Here is a 20,838-nt window from a genome sequence, read left to right on the forward strand (position 1 = left end):
TGTATATATATATATATATATATATATATATATATATATATACAAGAATTAGGGACACGAATTTCGATACGCTACGATACCCTATCGATACTTTTGGCATTCGATACCGATATTTTCTACTCGATAGTTTTAAAACGATATTTTTTGGAATCGAGTACCAGAACCCTAGTATCGTATCGAATGTCATAAACTCACATTCCAGCAATGAGGGGAAAAAATTTTAGAATAAAAAAAACGTGCTAAATTGAAAAAATACGCATATGAAAGAGCACCAACCCAACTCGTTTTAAATTTGAGTATATACGTTATAAAATATGTAGTTTTGAAGTGCACAGATGCTTTTTCGTAATTAAGAAGAAAAAAAATTTATTTTATGTTCCGTCTGATGGTAATTGAACCCGGACCCTCTTGGCCGCAACCAATTGTATCAAGCGTCTTTGCACACTCAGCTACAGCCATACATGTAAAGGCGTTTTCAAATGTTGAGTTTGAATCAACATCACAGCGCGCGATTAGTGCATTATGTCATACCATGTATGTGTGTATGTGTTGTTACCACTGTGCATGCTTTGCATACATATACCCAGTGTTGCCAGAACTTTTTGGACGAACCGGCTAAATTGGCAAATAAAACCGGCTAAAAACGGCTAAAATGTTTCAACTAAATTTCACATGTTTTATTTAAATAAATCACGAGTAAAAAGACTATTTCTTGGAGAGAAGTTACAAATTCGAGCCGGAAAAAATTTTGCCAGCAAGAATTTGCAATTAGGAAAAACATACGATTGTGGCACATGGTTGGATTTTTTGTCGACGATAATTTGATTAAACAAGTTCGTTAAATTTAAAAATTTACAAACTGGAGCGATTTTAAAATTAAAAATGTAATTAAATGTATACAAATTTCTTTTGTTTGAAATGCAACCGTGGACACTAGCTGGCAGAAAAACTTGCAAATTTGTCTTCGTACAGAAAATTGCAAGTTTCTCTAAATGAGACAGAATTTGGGAGCATTTTTTCTTACTATCTGATATTTTGAGTGATAATTCACGCTGGATTTTCGACGAACAAACCTATTGTCTTCCCTACAAGGCCTTTTCAGACTGACCGATTCTCAATACACTCAAATAGAAACCAATACACATAAAAAACGCTGTAAAAAGTTCCCTTCAATTTTAAGGCAGTAAAACAACGACCTTAAGTTAACATCAACCGAGGCCATATGTTGACAAGGGATGCAAAATCACAGTTACACAAAAGAACTGGTCAGAGTTTTGAGAAACCCCTTCAATTCTGATGTAAAATATGATGCCAAAAGACTGCAGATCTCCCATTTAGATGACCGGCAGATGTATCGTAGGATTCCCAGAGAGTTTTGCTTTACATAGAAATTTGTGCTCTTTTATTTTCATTTTGACTCACTTCAGTGTTGGTTCCTTTAATTCAACACAGTGGTCTTGAAGCAACCATAGCTATGACTAAAATGCCAACCAAAACGGCTTACATAACTGTCTTTGTACATAATCATAGATCAAAATTTCGTTGAAAATAAAATTCCATCTGCTCCTATGCTTAAAATATTATAAAATGTTGATCTAGAACTTTCCAAATCCAGTTATATAATCGCGAAGGTCTATGATAATATAATTATAACACTTTCTTATATAAGCATAAAATATTTTAACTTAGTTCTTCAAGAGATAATATTACATAATTGCATATTTTAATAATTCTTATTGCATAAATTTTATAAATTTACAAAGTCAATATAAAATATTATTTTATATAAATTCATATGTGTTTTGATGAAAATTCAACGACAGTTTTTTTTTAATTGATTATATATTTAGGGTCGTCAATCGAATTAACTTTATAATTGAGCCAAAATCTTAAAAATACGCCATGAATGGATTCTTCAGCTTGCTCCGACCACATTCCGAAGCTGTCGTTGCCTAAAAAATGCAGACAATGTTCCAAATGATTTAGAAGCACGTGAATTTTTAATGTTTCCGACATTTCTGTGCTTCGGAAGGCTTTAGCGAGTTTACTTACATGATTTTTTAATTCTGACCCAACTGACAAAGCAGTCAACCCATTGGTGGAGTTTTTTTCACTCAATACATTTAAGGTATGTGCTCTCCCTTGTATAACTTTTGGATGGCTGGTTGCCCGAGCAGTGAGCCAGATATAACAAGAGCATGAAGTTGTTCTTGTTTCTTTTGTCGAATCTTCATAGTTAGACATGTTTGGAAGAGGCCGCGTTGCATTTGGTATATCCTTATCTCGGTCACAGAGAACCCTACGACATGTACCACAAATGCCTAATGGGAACTTCGAATTGGTCAATCTAAAATTTTCACTAACGTATTTTTTAATAAGACACTCCAATTTTCCGGTTATATTAAATTCTGAAGGTTTTGACGATCCGAATTTAATCTTTCTCCCACAAGGCGCGCACACTTTAAATCTGTTCTCTTCGTGATTACACTTATGTTGCGGATGACTTATAGAAGACATGATGTGCAATCAAATAGCTTACACCAGAAATATTTGGGGTGTTCACAGTTCGTTCCAAATAGTGTCTCAAAATGTAGACGTCTACATTTTAAGACGTTTTCTAACCGTAAAATCTGTGGTGTTGTTGTTTCCCATACAAAATTGGAAAACGACGCCGTCTACATTTTGTCACACTCAAAAGTATGTTTTTTACGCGTCTACATTTTGCAACCTCGCAGCAGGGTTGCATTATGGCAATACTAATCGCATTTTTTTTTTATTTATTGGGCACGTTTTCTGTATTTGCATTTAATTTGAGCGCAATTTCTGATGAAAAGAAACAAATCAATGCAAAGAAATAACAAATATTAGGAATTGGTAATTAAGTTAAATAATAACAATTTTTCAGAAACAAAATCGAAAGGCGACATATAAAAAAGCACGCAAAGAAGAAATGTCTGGCAACACCAGCAAAGTTTTGAGACGATTTTGCGACGACTGCTAGAAAGGGGTGCTCACAGTTTGATGCTAAAGATGTCTCAAAATGTAGACGTCTACATTTTCAGACACAATTTGGAACGAACTGTGAACACCCCAATTATCATCGAGAAAAATACTATCTGTTTTTTTTTACACTAATATACAAAACGATAACTTTAGAATACTCTGTTCAACAAGAAATACTAACAATTGCAGTTAAATTTTTTCCAAATTTTCATTTGACAATATTTTAGGCATAGGAGCAGATATGATTTTAATTCCAACTGCATAATGGTGTATGGGTGCCTTCCAAAACAGGTATGCAAGCAGTTTTGGTTGGCATTTTAGTCATACCTATCATTGTTTCAAGACCACTGTGTCAAGTTGGCATTCGGTTTTTGGAATTTAAATAAGTTCTCAGCAAAAAAAGTTTGTTTAAAAAAATACATATGTGTACATAGTGCTTGAAAATATAAATTTTTCCCTTACCTTAAACCTTTGAGAGTGGGCAAAAATGATGTTTTGTAATTTAGGCAGAATTGAATATGCGCTATCTGGGAAGACAATATCTACATGTAATATTTATTCTGTTTGTTGGCACTATATCCAAACACAAACGCATCTCAAGTGTCTTAACAGTGAAACAATTTCTTATTCTCTAAGTTTGCGTATAAAACTTCACACTTAAAATTAAGACATTTATAACAAACATTTTATGAAGAAATCCCTTCTTCGTTTAAAATAAAAATAAGCGAAATCGGCCCAATTTCATACAACCCTGCCTGACATGAAAATTTTCTCCATGATAAGGCTAGTAGCCATTTCTAACAGATTTTGGGTCGCTTAGTCAAAAATGGAAACATATATACATATTTGAAATTTAAGAAAACAAGGCAAATAGCAAAATCGGCTAAAAACGGCAAATTTTTTTCTGCAAAACGGCTAACAAATCGGCTGCCGGCTAAATCGAAATTTCTCCGGCTGTTTGCTATCGTAACCGGCTAAATCTAGCCGGAAAACGGCTAAAATGGCAACACTGCATATACCTTCTTAATTACATATGAAAAAGCATCCGAGACGTGCAAAACGCCATCCGTGTAGTGAAAAATGCTTCATTTTAATACGAGCGTATTTGAATTGAATATTTCCATTATATGTACGTAGTGTATGTATGATGGAAAAATCCATTTTGTTAAGACTTTTCACTTGATTTAAATACGACCATTTTTAAACGGTAATCAAATAAAAGATTTTTATTCTTACAACGCGTTTTTGTTTTTCTGAAGGATAATGTTATTAACAGCTCAACCTAATATTACCGGCGAGTTTTTCTACGCACGCACGCAAGTTTTTCTCATTTGATAAGCCCAAATCAATTCGCGTGCGTGATTTCTCAGAATTGCATTACTGTCAAATTTACAGAAGTTTGCCGAAAAAAATTTGAATTCATAGTCGCGCCAATTGAGCATAAACGTCTAATCGAAATGTCGCGCAAGATAAATCTTGGAATTTGAGTTAGCTTTTTACGCACGCGTATACGGTTGGCATGTAACAATTCTTTCCGATATAAATTGGGCTTTAAAGTGCAGAAATGTGTACTATGGTTAGGATTGCGTGGGCTAGGTCAACACCTCAATCTCTACGTGTTGTAATAATAATAAAGTCCGGCGCTTACACAATATCTTAGTGTTTGGCCGAACTTCTCCTCCGATTTGTCGCGTGTGCCTTAATGTTGTGGCACAAAGGGGGTGTCTACAGTTTTATGTCGACTCTGAACGGCGATTGTATTTTATGGGAAACTTTTTTTCATTTTCAAGGTTTGCGCACTTCTAACCAGTATACCCCCAGTGGCCTATATGCGAGACCTATATTCAGATAAATTTTTTGGTTTTTGGTATCGATATTTGGAATATCGAGTCTTTTTATTCCGATATTAATGGGTACCCGGTATTTTTAAAGCGATACTTTAAATGAATACCATATCGATACTTTCGGTTCGATATCGTGTCCCTAACAAGAATTGCTCGTTTAATGTATCTAATAAGATAAGGTGCAGAAAATTTTACAAAAATCAAGCTTAAATCTGAAAATGAGCCTTGAAATAAAAGTAAGTTCAGATACGAATTGATTTCCCGGTTTAAATGAGTAACATACGGAGATTTGAGTAGCCGCAAAACAGTTAAATTTTTTTTTGTTGTGTCAAAATATGTGTATTTTAGACACTTGCAAACATATTTGTAGGTATAATGTATTTACATACATATGACCATTAGATTGATTCAAAAAAATCGACTTACTTTTTTTTTAACAGCCCCCGCTTTAATACCTCCGGGGGATGTCAAAAGCTGCCTGTTAAAAGCAGCATCTATATATATGCAACCTTTTGCAAGTTTCATGCTTTCCCTTGAAAAATTTAGTTCATATCTCAAGAGTGCTCTGGACGTCTTTTAGGAGGTTTCCATCTGCGTGTCTGCATGAACTAGTCCCGGTCTTTAATAATTTGATTTCTGAACTTTTTTTGTAACAGAAAGATTGGGCTACATTCCTCTGACAAGTAGGATCGCAAGCTTCTCAATTTTCTTCCAAGTAAGTAAATAGGCGACTCTCCTCACTTGCAGAGTCATTTATTTTAGCAGGATTGAGAGACGGAAGCGAAATTTCTGGCCAATTCCTTGTTGAGTAGGTTCTTCATTACACCGTGGCAAATTTTTTAGTGGAAATTCAAATCTTCCTTGAAGAGTCAAACAAACACATTTTACTGCCACCTGAATGTTCATTTTAAAAAATATTTATTTCTAATGCGGCCACGTATTGTAAAGTTTTATTTACATTATTTTTATTAAACTCTTATTTAGCTTCCCTAAATAATAATGCTCATAATAATATAAATTGGTGCCTGAAGTTAGCAAATACTGTTGCTGTTGTATTATAGCGCATCGATTTTGTTGTTTAATAACCCGCTTTCGCTGCTGAGATGCAGCTCGGGTATTAGTGCCAGACCAATAATGGAGCTCATTTAATGTAAAACGTGTGGAAGTTGCAACAAGCTAACATAATTAAATACACACGTACTAAAATATTTAGACGTACATAAGTAAGTGTAAGTATATACAATATACATATGTAGGTATGTATGTATATGTGGTTGCGTAAAAATACAACCCAATTTGCCATAGAGCGAGGACGAGTTTGGAACGAACTCGTTTCGATGTCGCTTTGGTAAACTCGTCTGGGTAAACACGAATCGAACCAAAAATGTGTTCATGCGTCCTGAACTCTGTGTTTGTTATTATACTGTGCACATCTACGGATATAAATACTAACTTTTTCCGTACTTTTGAACCCCAAATAATAATAAAATAAACGGAGACCTCACACAATATATATGTATGTACGTATAGATTTCCGTCCGAAATTGAGCAGACTTCAACAAAATTGGCACAGTTGTGCTCTCTAAGGGAGAAGTCTGCAAGTTTTTTGAGGAACCTTCGGTATATTATTTCACAACTTGTTATAGTGCCCAGATGTAGTCTAAATCGAACAAGTGCCATGCGCATAGTTTTAGGTACATCTTCTTCTCGAAAAGCCCGCAGGTCATTTCTCTTCTGTGCCAACTGATGTTAATTGGAAATGTCAAGTGAAGACAAGTTCTTCTCCACTTGGCTTTTCTAACGCAGAGGAGGCCGGTCTCTTCCTCTGTTACCAGCATCGCCACCCCCGTTGAATACTTTCAGAGCTGGAGCGTCCATTCGTACGACATGAGCAAGCCTGCATAGTGTCCGTATTTTAATTATTCCGCAGAATATTTCTGACGACAACTCCAAGAGCCGCCTAGTCGTATATTTTTATTGTCCATGCCTTTGCGCCATAGACCAGCACGGGCTTGATGAATGACTTATAGAGTGTGATTTGTGTACAACGAGAGAAGACTTTACTTCTCAATTTCATACTCTGTCTAAAGTAGCACTTGTTGGAAAGAGTGATTCTCCGTTGGATTTCCATGCTGGCATTATTTTTGGCGTTAATGCTGGTTCTTAAATAAAATAAGTTTTCTACTTTTTCAAACGTATAACCATCAAGCGTGACGTGGATGCTGACACGGTTATGCTCTGACTGTTTGTCTGATGACAGGAGATTCTTCGTTTTGTCCATGTTCACCACCAGACCCACTCATTCGGACCTTTTGACTCATGCTTACTAGGCTTATTCCGTGGTAGTTGGCGCGTATGGCGGTGTCGCTTTTTTGTGGATTTTGCAGAGCACACTTTAATTTCAGTCATCGGGCATGCGTTCGTCATTCTGCATAAGAGTAGATGCTTGCACCTTTTCGACTCCGTACTTGAATAGCTCGTCTGGCAGACAGCCAGCTCCGGCAGCATTGTTGTTTTCAGCCTCGTAATTGCTATTGGCACCTCGTCATATTCAGGCGTTGGGTCAACAACTCCATCGTCATCGACTGGGGACTCCGGACCGTCTTCTTCACTACTTCCTTCAATCATAACATGATCGATTTCAGCTTCAGTTCGTTATCGGGAGTCCCTCTCCTACTACAAATCCAACACCGAATTTGCGCTCCTTCGCGTGGCAGCTATAGCAGATCTTGCAAGGCCACACATGTTCCTTGCCTTGCACCGTCCAAGGAATTTCTTGGATGGCGGTGATGTCAGCTTTTGTCCTTACGAGTACATCAACCAGTCGGGCAGAGGCACCTTCCCCATCAAGGGTCCGGACATTCAAGGTGCTAGCCTTCACATCTTAGCCCTTTGAACTTTTTCCGTGGTCATCATTAAGCGACGGGGTTTTCGTCCCTCATTTTCACTGGAAGTGGTTTTTATGTAGCGAAGCTCCCTTTCTTTCTGCCGTGGTCCATGGCTCAACTGGCTGTTCGCTGGTACAACGCTTTTGCGAGCCGCCGGTGAATAGTTTTTGCAGTTTGCTGATGACTAGTTTTTGCGACTCGCCGGCAAACTGTGCCTCTCATCCGTTGACGAGTTCACCGGTACGAGTCGGAGTCGATTTCATTTCGATGTCGTTTGGCGAATTGGGAACGCGCTTGCACGTTTACAAGTTTATCCATAACAGCTCCAGTAAATATGTTAATGTGCTCGCACGAGAGTATGTTATGTTATGTATAAATACAATGCACCCATCTAACTTCATACATACATTTATTACTTATGTGGGCATACATACAAACGCACATTCATAATTAATGGCGAATCCACAAAGCCTACCAGGAGAAACTTTGCCGCTTCCGGAACTATAGGAACAACGAGCTTAGCTAAATTAGTTAGTCAGTCAGTCAGTCAGCTAGGTAGTCATTTAGGCTGTTCGTCTTTCAGTAAAGCGAAATAAGCACAAGGGGGAGGGTGCCAAGCGTGTTTCAGTGGCGCAGTTGTGCAAGCAAGTTTTTATTGCACGAGCATTTGTGTGTGGATATGCAAAAACTAAAATTAGAAATACTAATGGAGGAGAAATTTTTTCGCACTAGCTTACAACGGGCGCTTCGTTAAGCAGTAAGTTAACACGACGTCGGCGGTGTCGTAAGGGTAGTACATATAAATACCTACTACTCAACAAAATATGAGCGGCCCTAAGCAAAACGGGAATAGTTGCAGCCGCACACAGAGGCACAAAGGGAGGCTCATAAATCCTAATTTATTTTTGCCTGGAAAGAGAAAGAAAAGCGTGCGACGCAGCCACGGGCACTCAGCTAGTGGCAGACTATGTAGTAAGTTAGTCTGGCGAGAGGGCAGGTGGGAATTAAAAAGCTTGAATTTGTATGGGTGTTAATGAAAATGAGGTGCACGTGCATTGCAGATAGACGCGGGTGTGTCCCAACTGGAGGGCTGGAGGTGGCGTTGCCGCTGACGAGGCGCTGCTAGTGCACGATACAGATATAAATTAACGTGTTTTACATTAACACTCATTTAGTTGCGGTGACAGTAAATTTGTGCGAACATGTGTACGAGTAGCTACCTATGTCGGGTGTACATATCACAGTAGGCACGTACAGTAGGTAATTGACGTGAAAGCATACATACACATGTATATAATTACAACAAAATCGTCTAATGCTGACAACAACAGTTGTTATATTTACAAGCAAGACAGGCAAGTAAGTAGACGGCAGCCAAATTTAGAAACTGCAAAATGGCAACGTCGTTCAACGTCGAAATGGCAGCAGTCACACCTCTCTCTGTTGCTTACTCCCACCTGGGAGAGCTACATTGAGGGCGCGACGGCAGCAACCTGACATGTACTGTTTTGCTAAATTAATACAAGCGCTGCGCGGCTATAAGCTGGTGCGAGCTTTTTACATAAGTACACATATGTTTATTCAAATTAAGATGCCCCGAGATCTTCGCAAAAAATAAGTGAATCTCTTGTTTTCAGGGACCGTAGCGACTATAACTTAAAAAAAAAGGTTTTTAATGCTTTTTCACTCTATTTTGTTTATAAAAATACCTAATACTTATTTTTTGGCTTTATTTTTTGCTAAGAAAATAAAAGTAACTTTTTGAGTTACTAGTAAAGTAATTATTTCAAATTTAATTTTTTGCTTAGAAAATAAAACTTAAGTTTTGGTTTTTTTACTAAAACTAAACCAAAGACGAATAAGATTACGATGCCGAAACCGAAGACTAAAAAGAAGATGGATAAGAAGAAAAGCATGAATGGGAACATACATATCTAAGCAATCGCGAATATGTGAAGGTGAAAACGAATAAGAATACGATGACGAAAACGAAAACGAGTACATACAGAGCTAAGAGCAATACGAATATGGCGACGAGCTATAATACGATGACGTATGCGAATACGAAGAGGAATATAAGGACCAAAAGGGAGACCCAGACGAATACGAAGACGGAAACGATTACGAAAACGAAGACGAAAAAGGATATGGTACAAGTGAAGGTATGAACGAGCATGATAGCGAAGGCGAAAACGAGTACGAATGAAGCAGTGAGGACGTATGAGAGAATGAGTACAAATACGAAGTTGAAAATGAATGAAAACACGAAAACGACGACTGGTACTACAATTTTAATTACGAATACCATTACCACTAGCATTACCTTTAACAAGACCATTAATATTACCTTTAAAATTACCATTACCATTATAATTAGCATTACCAATACCAATAGGTACCATTACCATTACTATTACCATTACCACAACTATTCCCATTAACACTACCATTACAACTACCTTTACCAATACCATTTCCATTACCACCATTACATATATTTTTTAATATAAAAAGTTAAATGTCTATACAAACGCACCATTCGTGTGATTTGGTCTTCATTCAAAGTAATGTTTGTGAAGTTTGCATACGGTATGACGCAAAAAGACAAAAAAAGCTGTAAATAGTTCTAGAATTTCTGAAAAGGAAAAAAAGTTCTTCAAATTATGCCGAAAAAATACTTCCAAAAAACCAAAAAAATTAAAATTTTCAAAAAAGTTAAGTTTAAAAAAAAACTAAAAATTAAAACTTTCTGAGCAGCTGTTCAATAGTTCTAGAGTTCCTGAAAAGAAAAAAAGTTCTGCGAAATTACGCCGAAAAACACATTTTTTTTTTTAAATTGAAAAAATAAAACATTTAACTTTTTTTTTAATAATTTAAATTTTTTACTTTTTTGAAACATTTTTTTTTTTACATAATTTTACAGAACTTTTTTTCCATTTCAGGAACTCCATTTCAGGAACTCTGGAAGCTTCTCAGAACAGTTTTTCATTTTATACAAAAATGTTTGAAAAAATTGTTTGTCCAAAATTTCCAGAACTTCGTTTTCTTTTTCAAAAACTCTATAACTATTGAAAAGCTACTCGAACAGCTTTGTTTTATTTTTCTACGTCACACCGTATGCCAATTTCACAGACATTTTAAAGTGAACAATTGAAAAAACACTTACGTATACATACATACATATGTATGTTGCGGCTGTAGCTGACACAGAGATGCTTGCATATTTGTTAGCTTCCAGGAGGGTCCAGGTTCGAGTGCCAATAGACAGAACATACATATGTATAATTAAATTTTTTTTTCGGTTTTTCTTGATTACGAAAAATTGTCCAAAAATTAATCTGCTTTGAGTAAAAAAAGGTCCTTTGGCGCCAAATCATATGTGTTTTTGCTTGAAACAAATAGGATATGGTTTATTATTTTTTTTTCAGTGTAAATTCAGCCAGGTGGTTGCCTAATCAGATGACGTTGCACCTTAGTGAGCGGTTAGTTTCTGTATATACCCCATGATCTGGTTTTCGAGTACTTGAACCTGATTACTAAGTAGTCTGCGAACGGCGGATTGGTGGAAAATCCTTATCAGACTTATGAAATTCGTATTACACAATAGAACGTATAAGATACCCCATACGACTCTTCACTCGATTTCTGGATTTTGTCTGATGAGATCTGATATCTATAGTGATTCTAAGATATCGTGGAAGCTTAGAATTTAGGAATGAGCGAAGAAGTCGTATATACTTTCTGCTGTTAATGCTTTATTCTGACATGGTCCAATGGAATTCACCAAATAACGCTGGAGTGCGCACAAAACACCGTCCTTATTGGGATCAGCGGGACCACATCCTGTACTTAACTGATTAAAGGTTAAGACATTATCGAGCTTCTTCTGCTTTATTTGGCATCCATAAGCTCTTTCTCCACCCAGGTCCCTAGGCGAATGAGTGGTTGGAAGGACGCATACATATACGTATACTTTACGCAAGTTTAGGTGGATGGCAGTTTTGGCAGAACTTCTTCATCAAACTCAAATTTGGTTTCAACATAATAATGTGTTTGTGCTATAGCGTAGTCTGGAAGCGCATAAGCTTTTATTAAGAGAGTTGTGGGAGAAGAAAAAACCTATTGGTTCGCTTAGAGAAACAGGAGTTTTTTGTAGCGAGGCAACCTTATATACATACATATGTACAAAGAGAGGGATTTATAAGAGTGTTTAATTTGTATATTTAGATGTGTGGAAGTAAGTACATATTATTCGTATATGCATGTGTATATATGTTAGTGAATGTTCGTTAACATTGTGAAACTATTTAACGCCATGCTTGGCAAACGTGCGAAGCGTATAATTATAATACTCGTACATCATTATTGCATCAACACGCTCTAATCCTTGTACATCAACTCATTACAAGGATGTGACAAGAGCACATACAACCAAACCCGAAAACAACTACAACATTAGCAAAATCAACAGCATCACAAATGGCTGGCTGCGGCTCAACAAAAACTACATTCGCATTGTACCGTAATAGCACGCATCTTGCGCTGTTTAAGAGCATGGAGATATAGTTTCGTTATTAATATACAATAACACCTTGACGTGTATGTATGTAGGTCTGGTGTTTATATGCATTACTACATACACATACATGTTGTATGCTGGCTGACATGCTTCCCCTCTGTAACCCCAGCTTTAATTATGCAAACAAATTTAGTAAGTTTCCAGCTAAAAAGGAGTACCAGATGATGCCGCAACTCGATAATAAAATACTATATTACATGTATGTATGTTGGATTTTCGAAGCTTATTCAGCGTGTAAGATTCATTCCGCCGCTTTATGACGGGAAAGATCCTGAACTCTTTGAAATTTTTTTTAATCCAACAAGAACCACGCCCACCTCCCATATAACGGTAATTTACAGAAATACGAAAACTGCGATAAATTAGTAACTATTTTAGCTAATTTACTCGAAATCGATATATTCAATGACCTCTCAACAGAAAATGCTACTTAGGGAAATTTTTGAGAAAATGGGCGTCGCACCGCCCACTTACGCCTACATATGTGTATCTCGGTAAATTTACTTAATATAAGTAATAATTTCCTTAAATAATTTTGAATTTTTTAAGTGCTGTTAAGACAAAGCTAATTGCTTTCCCGGCAAATGTCGGCTGTAGCGTCGCGTGAAGACTACTGCTTTTGGTTATGAGATCGCAGGTTCGAGTCCGGTTGGAGGTGGTTAGAGTAAGCTAGGTCAGTTATTTCAATTTAAATATAAATTACACATTGTAAAATTAATTTCATATATGGAAAAACCTAAATACTCAAATCTCATAAAAAATAAATTAGATAGTTTTTTTTTTAAATACAATTTAAAAATTACAATTAAAAAAAATAAAAAATAAATCTGCTCTGGGAGTCGAACTTTGTATCTCTCGACTAGCACTCCAGAGCTTTGCTCTGCCGGACATTGCCACTGTATGAGCGCCACGAGCAAAATGACATACTTATTCCTTTCATGGGGGATGAAATGGCAAGTAAATTTTTCCTAAAAACTAAGGAATTGTATTTTAATTAAACTGAGTCAAATCGTTAGCTCATAGCCATGTCATTGGAGCCATTTCAAGGTAATATTTCCTTAGAATAATATACTTTTGTCCTAGCATCAAGGAATGTTTTTTCTGAGTGTATACTTCTTTACTTGTTTAAGTTTAATTTATTTATTTATTTTTATGTTTCTTAAATTATGTTAAAAAATAAGGGTATTCTTTTTCCATTTTCCCTGTTAAAAGGGTGGAAAATTCGACAAAATACATATATAACTAGTAACCCGTATGGCGTTAGAACGCCCAAACTTTAATTCGAAAATCTACAAATTATTCCAGATATTAGTTGGCGATCCGAGTACCATATTTCATCTAAATTCGTCCAGTCATTCCTGAGTGAAAAGAGCTCTCGCTATTAGAAAAACACTTTTTGCACACTGCTAACCACTACACCACCGCCAAGGTCTCGCACAGTGTTGGTTTTTAGTACCATCAAAATTCAAATCACCCTTTACCGATAACAAAGTTCTTACTTCAAAAAATAAAATCAACCCACATCTACAGGCAAAGGTTTTCACTTCGACCTCTACTATTTAAAATTCCAAAGAACGGTGCAAATCAAATGACCTTTACAAAAAACTCTTCTCGCATAATATACATATATATTAAGTTAGATCGGTGTGACTTTTCGAAAAGGTGGCAAGCCTAATCAAAGATATTTATTTACTTATTCAAGGTTTGATTTTAATATTTCACAAAAGGTGTAAATACTTTAAAAAGTAGTTTCAAGCTATAACATTCTTAAATTACCTTCGTCTGACATTCTGATACGTCTTTTATTTAATTAAGGAACCAATTTAAATTTGAATTTATAAACATGTGGCAACCCTCTCTATATCTATAGTTTAGAAATAAAGCCTTGTCAAACCCATCTCGATTGATACCAATATTTTAATAATTTATTTAACTTATTAAATAATCTCAATTCAACTTTTTAAACGGGTGGCAACCCGCTTTAAACGCGTCAAAAATATTTGTAGTGTCCAAACTAAAGATTTCTTAACACTCTTTTGTTTGACATATTTTAATATTTCGTTGCGTATAGGTTAACTGATTTCGACTTTTCAACTAGGTGGCAACCCTCTTCAAAATATTTTCAAACTACTACCTTCTTAAACCTCTTTTGTCTGACACCCATATGGTTAAACTTGATTTAGATTTTTTAAACATGTGGCATACCTCCTTCCCATAGGTAAGATATAAAGCCTTTTAAAAACTATTTCTGTTGATACCCATATTGTAATAATTGGTTTAACTTTTTAAATAACTCGAGCTTAATTTCTTAACAGGTGGCAAAACTTTTCGTAAAATTTAAACTTTATTGAACAACTACAACTTAAGACGTTTTATTTGACACCTCACTTTTGAATATCAAACGAATGGCGCGGATCTGAAGGCATTGATTATTAAATAATTTGAGTTTAATTATTTAACGGGTGGCAACCTTTTCGAAAAAGTAAAATCTTATTGCACATCTAAAGCCCAAGTCCTTTTATTTGACAATGGAATGAGCGGTGCAGATCTGATGGCCTGGACAAAAAATCCCTTCGCGTATTACATATGTATATAGATAGATACAGAGATAATATAGAGAATATCCCATACCATTGTATTATGCAAAAACAAGGCCCCTAAACTCCGCAAAATAGTTCAGAAAAATTAACAAGGAAGTGTGAAATGCATTGTTCGAACAAGGGGCCGATATGGGCTCATTTTTCAATTTCGTCATTCTCTATAAGGACGACAACTGCTTTTTAGTGGTATACGTTTTAAAAATCCCGATTTGCTTTTTCGTAAACTTAAATCACGTTAAAGCTCACGCCTACGAAACCAACAGCCAGATACTGTCTGTTCACGCGATTTAATTCACCTTATTTAAGGATTAAATTACACTTTATATTAAAATTCTATGCATGTTTACGTACATATGTATACACAGTTGTATAAAATTAACATTTTAGGCACTCTTTGTTGTCTCATACATACATGCGAACCATTCGAAATTTTTTCTGTTAATTATTTTTCATGGATTCAGCTTCATACGTATGTATGTAGTTAAACAATACTAGGATTAAATGTTAATTAGTGAATAATAATAAATATTTAAAGTTCAAACATTAACAAATGATGTTAAATGCTTAGCTTTTAATAAAAAAATGCAATAAAAAGCGATTCAATGGAAAAAATTCATAGTTTGTGGTCTGAGAGGGAATCCTCACTAGGAACTCTCCAGTTCCAAAGTGCAAAAGAACAATCAGCTTTCAGAAGTGAAAAATTTGGGTTTTGTGCCTACATTTACAATGTTAAGCCCACAATAAAAAAAACAACTGAGTCCGCCTTGAAAACACTTCCAGCAGCTCTAGATTTTTTCTTGGCCAACGGCATTGCAACACAAGACCATATCAACTTCTGCGTTGTCGCAGTATTCCACAAAACCAATCACCTTCGGGGAGGTGCCACCCCCACTCATATTTTCCCCTGAAGATCAGGCTTGCAAGCGCGAGATGTTTGTGTGCTAATACCTTCCCTGTCCTCCTCACGACTGGATTCAAAGTGATTTTTAACCGACTTCCAAAAAAGGAGAGGTTATCAGTTCGTCGGAATATTTGTTTTTTTTTTTAATGTATGTTACCGTATAACTTTGCACCACGTCAACCGATTTCAATAATTCTTTTGCAACGGAAAGGTAGTGTCTCAGAGGTGGTCCCATACTAATTTGGTTTAGATCCGATCATTGGTGGTTACTAACGACCTTCCTTTTCAATAAACATGCGGAGCTCTTGATAGGCGATCTCGAGGAATCACGCTCCTTATGTGCTAGTCAACCAGTCTCTCAAACGTTTTCAGTGGAAACGATGAGAGACTGGTTGCCCGGAAGTCCTTGGGGCAACACGAAATCTCCTTCCAACCTTCGGTATGGACACCACCTTGACGACCCTCCAACAGTTTGCATAACAACTGCCATCAGGTATTGGAGATGCCTTAAGTAGCAACCCTCTGGAGCAGGATTATGAGCGAGAATATGCCTAAATCTAGAGGATTCATGATACCATTCTACGTTTTCGCAAAAAGACCTCCATGAAACTCTTTTCGCTTTTCTGATCTTGGACTTCTAGACTCCTAGTCCAATCTTATAAAGTTCCCAATCAGAAGGTAACTTACTCTGCTCGACGCCCTTAACTCAGAAAGCTCCACCGTCCACCAAAGGGGGTTCCCTCTGCCTTTTGAAATCTCAGCGGACATGCGCCTCGTCCTTTCTCGGCCTCAGAACAGAAACAACTGCTGTTGACAAATTAATGGCACGTTTCCATTTTCTGCAATCAAAGCCTAAATTATGGTAATTGAGGGAATGACTTTTTTTATATGTTGAATTTCTAATGAGCGTTAAATTGCAAACTGAAACAATGGCAACAAAGGATTATTCTTCGTTAAGTTGCCAAATATGCAGTGACTATGCTGAGAGGGATGGTTTCGTTAAGTAGAGCGTGAGAGATGCGCTCGCATTTACTATTCAATGGATAACATAACTCACAGGTATCGGCACGCGCAGGGCGCGAACCTGTCTGCAGAGCACCTGTGCTCTCCACGGTAGGCCTTCAATTATCCTGTGCAGTGAGCGGAGTAACAAGAAATTTCGTAGGAAATATTGAAGACGAGTAGTGCTTAGCAGCCGCCCGAATTCGAATGTGTTACTGCGCAAACGTTATGCAGAAGATGAGAGCAAAGTACAGAGAGCTGTTGAAATTGCTTCGCCCTTTGCAGATGTGTATGCCAACGATTGGAAGCTGTTCATCATAGTACTCGTCGTACCTCAGAGAGTCACAATCTCGCACGCTGTAAAGAGTTTACGCTCCGGGCTTAACGCGAGCGTACAAATCATTTTCCAGCTGTTGTGCATTTCGGGTTGAATTCTCGTACCTGTTCATAAATTTTAATAACTTCGCAGCGCGCCCTGAGAAATTCATAAACTCATAACCAACATTACGGCCGTCATCGTCAGCCGCGCACCCATGCATGCAAGTGATAAATTGTAAAACTATAACGCTCGCTAAACAAATAATCACCAAAGCGGATTGTTAATTGCTAAGTAATTGAATGTTTAAGTTTTTCTGGTTTTTCTGCTTTATGCCGCTTAATTAGTAACTATCTGCCAAAGAGAAGATATGTGTGTACACACGTAGGCTCACGGAGCTTAGGGTAACTGCAGGCAAAGATAGAGGGACCCTTTTGCATGCATACTAATACTTCTGCGCTTCATGAGAATTTAATGACAAAGCGTTAATGGCATGTCTACCTGTCCGTCGCATACGCCTTACTCAGCTTGCAGCAGCGTTGTGAATGCAATTCCGGCGGCGCAGTGCGGCTCTTCCATGGTAAAAAGTTGCGAGTAAATGAGATTTACTTGCTTACTTAATTTCCTTTTTTATCTCTACTCACCCAAGATGTTTTTATCCGCCTTGCACAAGCGGTTCAAAGAAATTCGCCGCATTGCCGTGGGAAATGTAGCAACACCGTTGCATTTGCGCAGTAACACGCGCACACACACGCACGAGTAGAAAATTATCAATTCTGTTCTTTGTTTTCAATGTTCTTTTTACCACCCATTGATCAGGTAATGATCACGATTTTTTATCCCACACCTATTACGCGCATTATGTCTTTGTATGTAGCTGCCTGCCTTCCCTTGTGGCATGGTGTCATGAACACTGGTTATACGGCAAAAAAAGCAAAAAAAAAATTCTTTGCTTATCCTCAGGATGCGCGCACGAATCATTTCCTTGCGGCAACAAATCGATTTGACTGAAAATATTATTAATTGTTTTTTTTTTTTACGCAATAGGCCACAGGAAGAGTAAAACGAAAGGGAAGTTGTAACAAAGATGAGCAGGAAACGAAATGAAAGAAATGTTGCACAGTCCTATTGTTGTTTACCAAATAGTAAGGCGGGATTTTAGAAAAAGGAAGTGTGAATGTAAATACCAAACGTGCCTTAAATCGGAATATCTGTTCACGTGTATGTGCATATGTATAATGGATAGATTTGTTTGGCACACTAATCTGCTTGGGAAAGTAAAAGCACTTATGTATGCCATCACCAAAAAAAAAACGTATGAGTTTTTATCAGAAGGTTAATTGATTTAGGGTTGGCAAGTAACTTGTATGTACTTTTTATATTGAAGTACAGCATTTTATGACATTTGAAAAATCGCCAAAATAAGGGAAATATAAAAATTGACTAGCTTCATTGCATCAAGCTCAACATTTTTTATTTTTTTTTCGAACTCTCTAAAGGGACAAGCAGCCTCAATTTAAGCCAGACTTAACCTTGAGAAGAGTTTAAAACTCGCGTTTCTAGTTATCTGTTCAGATAGCCAAGCGGCCATGGAATTCCTTTCAATAGAACGATCACCTCCAGACTCGTTAAGGAATGCTTTGGCACTATCCAACTCTTGGTAGCAAGGAACATGGTATTAGTTCGGGTGCCGGGTTCTAGGACACTGTGGGATCGTAGGTAATGCGGCCGCCGACCAATTGGCAAGGGAAGACTAAAGCTTTGGTAAATTTAGAACGCAGTGAGTACTGGGGAGAGGTAGGGGCCTTAGAAATTCTAGAATTTTTGGTTATCCTTTTGAGAGGAAAGTTATAAATCTCTTGAGCAGAGTCAACATCAAGTTGCTAAGTTGCTACCTAACCGGCCATAATCACCTGTGCTCTCAAATACACTAGTCTGGTCTCTTCCACGGAGACGGATTCCCGTCTTTGCCTTGAAGACGAGGAGATGTCGGCGCACATTATGTGTGGTTGTCCAGCATTTGCCATACCAAGACTGCAATACTTCAGTTCTTCCACAGTGGATATCCTTAAGGCGGATTCACCGTTCGTGTCCGGATACTTTTTATTAGTAATTTTACGCGTTTCTTTTCCACTTTGTCTCACTGAGAACGCGATAAAAATGTGCTGAACACTCATTGCTCGAATCAAATTGATTTTGGTTTTCTGTCCGAACGACTTGATGATTCGGGTTGCCGCGTTTTCTTTTTTATGCGTTTGCAGCAAATTGCATGTGTATTTTGCCCTCAAAGCGTATGTAGGCAACAATATCAGCAGCTGTTTGCTTCAGAACAAAATAAAATGTGCCGAACTGAACGGTGAACCGTACTTCAGCACCCTCTCCGGCAAAAATGTTTTGAGGGCAAATAAAAAGTTATCCGGACACGAACGGTGAACCCGCCTTTAAAGTTAGGAATTCGTCTACCAAGAAACTCGTAGGTGCAAATGCTGTGAACTCGGACAGGATCTTTTAAAATCCTATGGCCAGAGGATGCTGAAAAAGAATTTGCTACTAGTTCACGGAACTTACCTCTAAAATTAGTAAATTTGTCACGCTTTATTTTACTATTAATCCGATATAGTGAAGAGCTCTATTTTTTCCTGTATTAGTTGACAAGAAAAAGAACTTGCGAAATTACATCAAAATCAAGATGCCGAAAATTGGAGCTAATATTACAAGATCCTTCTTTCAATATCTCCCTCCAAATTCGCATTGTCTGAGGTTTTACCTAACGAATATTTTCTACACGATATTAAATCCTTATACATAGATATTAAATTTTATGTAAATATACAAAAAAGAGTTTTTAGAACCTCCCGTCCTTGTAAAAGAAGATGTTCTTATATGTACAAACATTTTTTTACTAATGCTTATCCTTTTTTTTCATTTTCAATTTGAAAAATTAACACAAATATACTCGTAAGTCAAAAAGGCAAATCAGTCTCAATGAATTATTATTAACATTTACATAAATGAGCAAGTCAACAATAAATTCAATAATCAAGCATAATTCACTTATTAGTACGGATACGCATTGACTGCATTAATTTAAATCATAGCCGACAACAATCTTCCAAAGGCAACCACAGAAAACAACAAAAAAAAGTATTTATTTATTAGCAATTTATTCAATTTATCGCATCAACGCGCCGACGGGGTGCAGCTATGTGTGTAAACTGCGGAAAACCGCCGTAGCAAAAATGGAAAACAACAATAATGAACACATACGCAAAAAATAAATAAATAAAAAGGCAAACCATAACAATTATAAAGCTTTGAGCTGTCAAAACAGTTTAAAAACATCATTTTTCATGTAATTAATTACAACTACAAATTACTACAGAGGCGAGAAAAGCATATGGGCCAACAAAAGTTTAAGTTGGAGTTGAGGCGACGCGACGCGCGATATTAAAGCTGATGTTGATGAGTATGGGCAACTATTGCAGCGGCTGGAGTTGGTTGTTGCTCTTGCACTTGTTGTAGTTGTTGTTGTCGTTGTTGCTTTTAATGCGGTGTTATAATGCATACAAGTTGCGTTAAGAAGTTATTTTTCATTAAATACTGGAAAAGTCAAAATATTTATGTTTGAGCTGTTGAGCGGTGAAGCAGCTACATATGTAGCTAGTACTGTAGCGCGTTTCTGTAAGGAATCGACAAAATTCTCGA

At 36.9% G+C, this 20,838-nt stretch overlaps 1 protein-coding gene across 1 annotated transcript; it reads right to left on the reverse strand.

Annotated features, from left to right (window-relative positions):
• Positions 1 to 1,830: 1,830 nt before the first annotated feature.
• On the reverse strand, positions 1,831 to 3,347 carry LOC118741666. Its single transcript, XM_036473639.1, has 3 exons — positions 3,096 to 3,347; positions 2,053 to 2,550; positions 1,831 to 1,952 (listed from the first exon to the last, which is right to left on the reverse strand). The coding sequence occupies exons 2-3, from the start codon at positions 2,515 to 2,517 to the stop codon at positions 1,890 to 1,892; spliced, it is 528 nt and encodes a 175-aa protein (XP_036329532.1). The 5' UTR covers positions 2,518 to 2,550; positions 3,096 to 3,347; the 3' UTR covers positions 1,831 to 1,889.
• Positions 3,348 to 20,838: the final 17,491 nt, after the last annotated feature.

Source organism: Rhagoletis pomonella, unplaced genomic scaffold (assembly GCF_013731165.1).
Source record: "Rhagoletis pomonella isolate Grant_MI unplaced genomic scaffold, Rhpom_1.0 Rhpom_scaffold_00006, whole genome shotgun sequence".
Lineage (NCBI taxonomy): Eukaryota > Metazoa > Arthropoda > Insecta > Diptera > Tephritidae > Rhagoletis > Rhagoletis pomonella.

Coding starts and splice junctions, on each gene's coding strand:
- LOC118741666 (XM_036473639.1), bottom strand. CDS start 2,517: ATGTCTTCTATAAGTCATCCGCAACATAAGTGTAATCACGAAGAGAAC. Junction 1,953..2,052: donor GGTCAGAATTAAAAAATCAT/GTAAGTAAACTC, acceptor TGCATTTTTTAG/GCAACGACAGCTTCGGAATG.